General features: G+C 39.7%; 1 protein-coding gene across 1 annotated transcript in view; it reads left to right on the plus strand.

Annotated features, from left to right (window-relative positions):
• KIAA1244 (KIAA1244 ortholog) overlaps positions 1 to 8,332 on the plus strand; it is a 96,965-nt gene that overhangs the window by 36,083 nt on the left and 52,550 nt on the right. The window contains exon 5 of the mRNA XM_009319146.1: positions 6,141 to 6,209. Within this exon, the coding sequence (XP_009317421.1) occupies positions 6,141 to 6,209 (69 nt within the window). The remainder of the gene's footprint in view (positions 1 to 6,140; positions 6,210 to 8,332) is intronic.

The following is an 8,332-nucleotide window of genomic DNA, read 5'->3' on the forward strand; positions in this document are numbered from 1 at the left end:
CCCCGGCCAGCTTCCCCCAGTTTATGTACTGAGCATGACGTCACATGGTGTGGAATGTCCCTTTGGCCAGTTTGGCTGTGCCCCCTCCCAGCTTCTTGTGCCCCTCCAGCCTTCTCAGTCGGTAGAGCATGGGAAACTAGAAAGTCCTTGGCTAGTGTAAGCATTACCTAGCAACAACTAAAACATCAGTGTGTTATCAATTTTGTTCCCATCCTAAATCCAAAACACAGCACTGTACCAGCTACGAGGAAGGAAATTAACTCTACCCCTGCTGAAACTAGGACATATATATCTTCTAATTCATAAAGTAATGCAGTATACCTAAATAGGCTGTAACCCGTGAAGGGGGAGATGCCATCCTAGCAGTGCTGCTAGTCAGCCTTTTTTTTTAATCTTCCCTGTCTTTGACTGTTATAATTCTAAAGATAAAAGCCCTTGTCAGAGCTGTTAGAAAACCTCTTAAATATCTATTAAGCAATTGCTTTAAATAATTTCTTTCCCTTCTACAACTGTACTACATAAGCAGAAGTTTCACTTGGTTTCATAGCACCATAAATAGTGTTCAGCAGTAGTTCTGTTTTAGTCTAGTGAACTAATGGGCATTGCCTTCTGGGAGCATTCAGCATGTCACCACTGATAATGTATCTATACCAGATACAGTCCTTTTGTTTGAAGCCCTGCTGCATTCATAATGCTGAGCACCAGTTGCTGCTGTGATAGCAAGGCATTTTATGGGTTTACTGATTAATGGGAGATGCTGTCTCCTTTCCCTCCATAATTAAAATCTGCTGTTTTGTACAGTGATACACGGTGACACGATGTACATGAGTTCATTAATGCACTTCGTTTCTCTTGCCCTTGGTTTTCCTTCAAGGCCAAAGAATGAGACATGAGCAGGTTACTAGTTATTCTGCCAAACAGGAGGACACCTCCTGTCCAAACTATTTTGCAGAAATACTGGATGACTGCTTTAAATGTCAAATTACTGAACGAGATAAAGGGTTGTCCTGCCTTGTCTTCTGGCTGGGTTTTTCCTCCTGGGGGGAGGATTTGAGAATCATCTGAGCATATGTTGAATCCAAGTTTACAAGCCTGCAAATAAAGTAAGTTAGGAAAGGCTTCCTTTATGAATCCCACAAAGGGATTAGAGGTGGCTGCAAAATTCAGCACTCTGAGGACTAAAGTGTCTATGTCCATCCCAACTAGGAGAAACATGAATGTTCAGAGGATTTTGCCAATGGGACTTTGAGTGCTGAAATAGAAAAAGGATAGCAGTAGCATATGGATGTTGGACTTGGCACTTAAATGCAGTGAAGTGCTGAAGCATCCTCAGGCGATGACAGGTTATAGTTGCTTCAAAGTTTTGTACCTTTCCCTCTTTCTCCATCTTGGGGGATATTACTTGGTTTCTTACACACCTTGTTTATTTGATGTGACTCCACCATAAGCTCTTCAATGTGAGAATTGCCTTTTACCGTGTGCTAATTTTAATATGTGCTATTTACTAATTTTAATATGTGCTAAGCACTTGGGGAACTTGGCTAGCAACACCTAAAAATGTTCCCTCTTTTTCCCTCTTAAAGAGACCTCTCTTAAAATATGGGATAGACATTGTAATGTCAGTTTAATTACATTGCAATTCAAATCCTGTACATTTTGTGCCAATTGACCTTCATTATATCATCAGAAGCACCTTTTTGTTTTTTTTGTTTGTTTGTTTCTACTTATTTTGAAAACTATCTGTGCATGTGCTCTTGTTCTACAGTTGGTACCCTCGGACTCCAGGGAATAGGAACTGTATTTCTTGTTCCATGACAGAGCTTCAACAGTAATTAAAATGAATACTTTCCTTATGGATAAGACATTTGTGGAAATGTGATCTCCTCCAGGCATTTGCAAGATAATGCAAGCCAATTAAAACATCCTGGAGGTTGTGTGACTTTGAAACTTATCTCTACAGTCATGTAAGTTCCTTCTTGAAAAAAAAACGAAAAAAAACTGTGTTTTAGAGTCCATACCAATTAAGATCTCATCACAGTAACACACAGTAAAAGCTGGTTTTCAATTTTGTTTTGTACTGAAGATGTTACTAGGAGTTGCTTTGTAGTTTTGTTTCTGCTTCCACTACCAGTGGTTGCAAAAACAAAATGTCATTGCCCAAGAAAACCTATCTTTCTTTTTTTTTTTTTAATACAGACTGCTTGAGTTAGTGTCATGAGTAATTAAGCAGCCTATGGTATATACTGTCTGGAGACAGTGTTTTTAGTGGATCTGAATGATTAAGTCTGGTTTTGTTTGTTTTTAATCCCATTTTTCATCCAGTAATCTAAAAGAGAAGCCTGCTGTCTTCCAGTTTGTTCCACATAAATGGGAAGACACGTGAGTTGAGTGTCTGGAGCATCGCCAAGACTGTAAATGAGCCCTGCAGCAGCGCTGATGGAAATCATAGCTGAGAGCAGTCTTGTGCGTTGGTCAGAGACCATCTTTCAGATCTCACAAATGATTTGTGAGGGAAGACAGTAGCAAGTAGAGTAAGCCAAGCGTATGCTGGCTGATAACTTGTTATTCTTCTGTCATTTGATCACATCAGATCATATGCCCTTTCTCTAGCTAGTAGGTTCCTGGATCTCATTTTATACAATGAGTAGCAGTCAAAACTTAGCAGTCTTTTTGCTGAAATTCCCTATTGCTTCATAGCAAGGTTTTTGATCATCACTTCCTTACTGCGCTTGATACCTGACTTTTCTATCATTCACCTGTTACAAGCAGGTTGTTGGCACTTGTGACAGAAAGGATTAGGCATATATGTGCTAACTTTTCACAGTTCAGCTCTATAAAGGTAGGAAATTTAAAAAAAAAAAAAAAAGGAGAGGGAGAAGAGATTTTGAACAGCAAGGGCTTAGAAGAATGCCTGAACTGGTGTGTACTTCCATGTATTGTAGTATATGGCTTCCAGGTTTTGATCTGTGGAAAGCATTAGGTATTAACAAGCTGTACAAAGCCAAGATGGTACAAGAGAACAGAAAATCACATAAAGCAAATGAGGTTTTACAAGTAGGGAAAACCAGGACGCACAAACTGCTGAATAAGATTAGTCATGGGCCTGGTTGTCCATCTTGACTCTTAGCACAATAAGGAAAGATTTGTCGGTGGGAGGTGACAGTTTTCTTTCTCTGGGTTTATGAACTGTGTGCTACACCTGTGTTTTACACAGCACTGTATGGAGAGTACAAATCACAGTTTTTCCTTAAATAGTGACTATGTTTTTTTAGCCAGCTGCTGAGCTCTTACAACTATGAGAAATGTCGATAAAATTTCAGGGTAGTTAATAGCTGACAAGGTGGGGCCCAATGGCTGGATGCAAGGCTGACCAATAGTCTAGAACTCACTTCATGCCGAATGGAATTGTTCAGTTTTGAAGTTTTAAATTCTGCAGGCGTAGGCTGAGCAGCAGATGGAAATAGCAACCCTCATAACTTATGTACTTATTAACCAAATGAGATTATTGAGGGGTTTTATAATTGACTGTTTACTTTTCAGCTATTCTGTAGGATTTGTTCTGTGGACAGGAAAAAAAAGGTATCACTGTTCCTCCTCACTGGCACTTGTCCATGTGCCAGCAAATGCAGCGGATTGCAGAGAAGTTTGCAGAGTTCACATCAAGAAATACGAAGTGCAGCATTCTTAATAATTTGTAATTAGAAATGGATTTCCTTCTCTGTCAAGTTCAAGTGTTAGTGCACTATAGCTTGTATCTCTCATTGTAATACCAAGGTAGGCTATGTAACACTTTTAAGATGAAACTATCCATTTTGCTGATTTCATAGAAAAGGGAAGTTATGAAGAAGAAAATTGGTTCAGAAACTTTGCTTTGCTCTAAAGCTAAATACTAAATATCTGAAAAAGAGATTATAGTCTAGGACTATTGTACTTCAGAAGAGTAGCACACCCTTTTCTGTTCTCTCTAGTATTTATCCAAATTACTCAGCTTCCTTTTATGAAGGACTGAGTGAGAGTCAGGGCAAAATTACATATAAAGACAAATGTAAAATTGCCATTACGTAATGGTTTTCTTGTGATACCTTTTATAGTAGAAACATTTTCCATAAGAATAGGATCAAGCTCCTGACTGGTATTTTATTTACAAAACAAAGAAGCAAACAAAAACAGCCTTGGAGTAAGGTGTGACAACCTGTAGTGAAATACAGTTTTTATGCTGAGAAAAGCATTTGTAACGATGCAGTGCATTTCAGTGCATAGAAACTTTTCAGTCTGACTGTCAAAATGCGAAGGCGATTATTTATGTCATAGAACCATAATATCCTTCTCCAGAAAAATGGCACACTCATCCATGGACAGACTCTTCTGTCTGTACCTGTAAGAGAAGTAACTAATGCTCAAAGCTTCTCTTGACGGAGAGTTCAAATTCCCCTACAGTTTATTAAATGCCTGCTTTCCAGTAATGGATTTTTTCCCCCTCCCTGGTGCAAAATAACTGCAAAGAGGAGTATTCTCCCAAGCAGAGATTCAATAGTAATGATGGGTGTTCAGTGGCTGCAGCATGCTATATTAGAATTGTCTGCTTCTCTTAACCCTCAGATCAGCATTTTTTTTGTTCTTTATGAAGGCTCTGAGATGGTTCTAGAGATCATCACTACCTAGAGAGATGATACAGTTTGCACCTGAGAGGTGATCTAGTTTGCTGCTTCAAGTTGTTACATTACAATTTTCTACTGTTCCACTGTAATGTGGAAACTGCGCAACACAGTAAAAGGTTAGAAAAATTACGCGTTTACGGGGACCTAAGGTAAATAATCTTCCCAAACATGCATCCCTTTGCCTCCTTTTTTTGTTTGTTTATTTGAAAGCTCTGATCAGACACACTGTGGCAAAGTTGGTTGGTTGTTTTGCTTTCTAGGCTAAGGAGATTACCCCAGGGTGTTGTGCATTGGTAGCTGGCACAGAACCTGTCCATAAAATAAAAACCTAGTACCACTGAGAAGCATGTAATAAATAAAAGAAATGGTTAACAGTCAGTAATGCTAACTTACCTGATGCCCCAAATTGCCTTGTGAAGCAGAGAACAGTAGTTTTTAGGTGCTGAGGAAGTTGTAGGAACCAATACATTAGTGTTAGTGTGACTGATATTTTCCTGGTACACTTATCCCAAAAAACTCAGACTATTTCAGACCAAGCAAAGCATAAATTCCGGCACTGGAGGGATTTTATGCTTTGAAGGAGAGAGGACAGTAAGTAGCTCAGACTCTCTCAGTCTTCCATGGGGCTGGAGGGATTGGAAAGGGAGATGGGGAGGGAGGGAGGACATATCCAGGCACTAAAGGCATTACACCACAGCACCTCTCACCACATTTCCCCACTCACCCACCACACTACCCCCTGGTAGATCACATCACATCACATCACATCACATCACATCACATCACATCACATCACATCACATCACATCACATCACATTCCCGCTCCCCTTCTCTTCAAAGTAAGGTGTTGGATGGGGTTTTTAGTTCTTATTCCTCCTGCTGAGTTCAAGACAGGACAAGCCTTCCCTCATGAATTGGGGCTTATGAATTGTTTTTTAGCTGCTCGTTATCAAGTGACTACAATACACTTACTGGGAATATCCTAGGCTGGGAAGTCCTCATGTCAAACAGTAATTAATGGCTTGTTTCACATAATACATATATATCTGTGTCACCTAAATAATAACTTGTATGCATTTTTTCCTTCCTCCTTTGTTATACTGATAGAAATGAACAGAAGGACTGATTATAAATCATGCAAAGCTTGTCGATAAAATATGAATGGATTCTGGCTATTGAGTCCAAGGCCAGAGTTGATCACTGGATTGTCTTTTGTTCCGTGGTCAGATGTAGGAGACAGTAATAAATTGTCCATTGAGCTGTACCTCTGGGGCCAACAGTTGCAACTTCTCAGGAGGAAGCAACTTGATTGTGTGACTTGATTGTGCTATCTCCTTTATCCCAGTAACACGTGGTACTAAGAAGCTTCTGATGTCTGCTTTAAAAATGGAAGGAGCTGTGGCTAAAAGTACATGGGTGGGGAAGGGAGGCAGTAACAGATGAACCTTAATTTTTTTCCTTCCTCCCTCTCTTGATTCAAGGTCTTGCTCTGTATAACATATACCTCCACGTTTGAGCTGAATGGGAGTTCAGTGTTGAAGATTGCTGAGGTAAGTGCTTCTGTCGTACCATTGCTTGTGTCACTTAATGTTCCCCCACTACCTAGAGTGTGTCTTCCATACATACCCTGAAACTGAACGAGTTCAAATCACAATTACCATCTTAAAGGACTGGTATTACTTTACATCTAGTGTGAAGAAATAGCTGCAAGTTGGGCAGGGCTGTTGGGCTTGCATGGGAAGGCACTTTTGGAAACTGACTGACAGTTGTATACTACCGTGTTGCGTATTTACTACGCCTCATATTTACCTTGCTTTGCCTTTTGCAGTAAAAAAATTCCCTTGAGTTCTTTATAACACAGCATCGTGCTGATTCCTTACCTGGTGCAAGTCTGAAACTAATGAAGTTTCCTGAAGAGAGGTGTGTAGGCTATAACGTGCCATGTTAGCACAAGTGCCACGATGTGCCTTGTTAGCCTTGTGTGTATCTCTTTCCTAATACATCCAAGTAAAAAATTTATTACATCTCTAAATATATGGTGTTGTCCTGGTGCTATTAGTCATTCTTCTCCCTTTACTCCATTAGATTTTAGTCTGAATTAAATTGCAAAGGAGCTTTGGCTGTAGAAAAACATACCTCCAGGTCTATTAAGTGAGCCTTTGTAGATGGGTGATATTTTTAGTACAGTGTGTAGCAAGCCATGAGGCTGTTTGCTCAGGTTAGAGAAGATGCACAGGAACACTTAATCCTCCTGTGCAGCATGCACTGTTGTGTGCATGATATATTATAAAATTATATTGTTAATGTGGTATGGGGAGAGCTAATGTCCATGGAGCAATGTAAAGGTTATATACATGTCCCATACTCCAAGTGTATGTAGACATTTAGAGATGTGTTCCTTCTCAGGTTTTGGTATTTTGTAAAAAAGAAAAATCCCATGTAAAAATAAGCTAACTTTACCACTGTATTTTCTAAGTTTAGGAATAAAATTGACCTTGCATTGTCCCTTGGAAGCTGAGAATGGGTTTGTAGGGATAACAGGGAACCAAAGGAAACAGCTGCCAGTTTGTAACAAAAGGACTTTAAAAGGCAGGGATACAACATAAACAGTTTGTGTGTATAACATATATAGGATAAAAAAAAGTAGTATTCATTCCAGATGTCATGCACGGCTTAGACTTTGGTTTCTCTTGTGCTATGTGAGACTTCCAAATCCATAAGGTATGGCTATATTTGGAAGTTTTTGTAAGCCCCACCTGTAGATGCTGCAGCAAGGATGAACTGAATTGGTATTTAGAGCAAGCCACAACTTTTTAAGTTTTACTAAACCTTCTTTAGGTCAGTGTCCCAAACTGAAGAAAATACAGATAGTTTCCCCTGCTGCAGTCTTTCCTAGCAGGTTTTCTAACATGCAAGGCAAAAGCTGATGAATTCAGCTTAGTGCATCTCTTTGCTGTAGTTAAAAAGCTCTAGCTTAGACAACATACTAGCTGGGAAAAGCATTTAATGGCTCTAAACCCTTCAGATTTCAGTCTTTAAGAGCACTGCCTAAGACTGCGGGAAAATGGTCCATTGGTCATGGTCTGTGTGCTGTAAGCTGTATCAGAAATCATACTTTCTGTTCTCTCTGTAAATTTGGATAACAATAGGCCTGTTATTCATTTAAAGCATCCTGAAAAATGGCAGTTTTCTTCCATAGAGTGGAGTTAAACCCTGCTGTTCTTGGTAGTTGCACTTCACTTTCATTCCCAAACGGCTAGCCTGGCTCTTAAAAACCTTTGCTAGTGTAGTGGTACACATTAGCTTTGAAGAGGACTTAGTGTCCTCTCTCCTTCAAAGCATAGTTTGTCTTTTTTCTTTTAAAATGAATAGAAGCCCCGATGCAGGCTGATGAGATGTGCCAGAAAGCAAACAAAACTTTCATTTCCTTCAGGGAATTGGAACAAGCTGTAATACAGAGCATGCGTGTTTCTATTTGGTGTGTTTGGAGTTATAGCTATTTTCCCCATGCATGTCGAGAAAATACTGCCTTGGTGAATGCCTAGGTCTTTCTAATTAGCAAGTCCCGCCAGGCACATACATGCTTCCTCAGGTTCTTCCTGGCCAGGTTTTAGGTAAGGCAAAGGCTGTAACAGCTGGACTCAATATGCCTTTGTATCTGAATTCTGTAACA

The sequence above is a fragment of the Pygoscelis adeliae genome, unplaced genomic scaffold (assembly GCF_000699105.1).
Source record: "Pygoscelis adeliae isolate BGI_AS28 unplaced genomic scaffold, ASM69910v1 Scaffold172, whole genome shotgun sequence".
Classification (NCBI taxonomy): Eukaryota; Metazoa; Chordata; class Aves; order Sphenisciformes; family Spheniscidae; genus Pygoscelis; species Pygoscelis adeliae.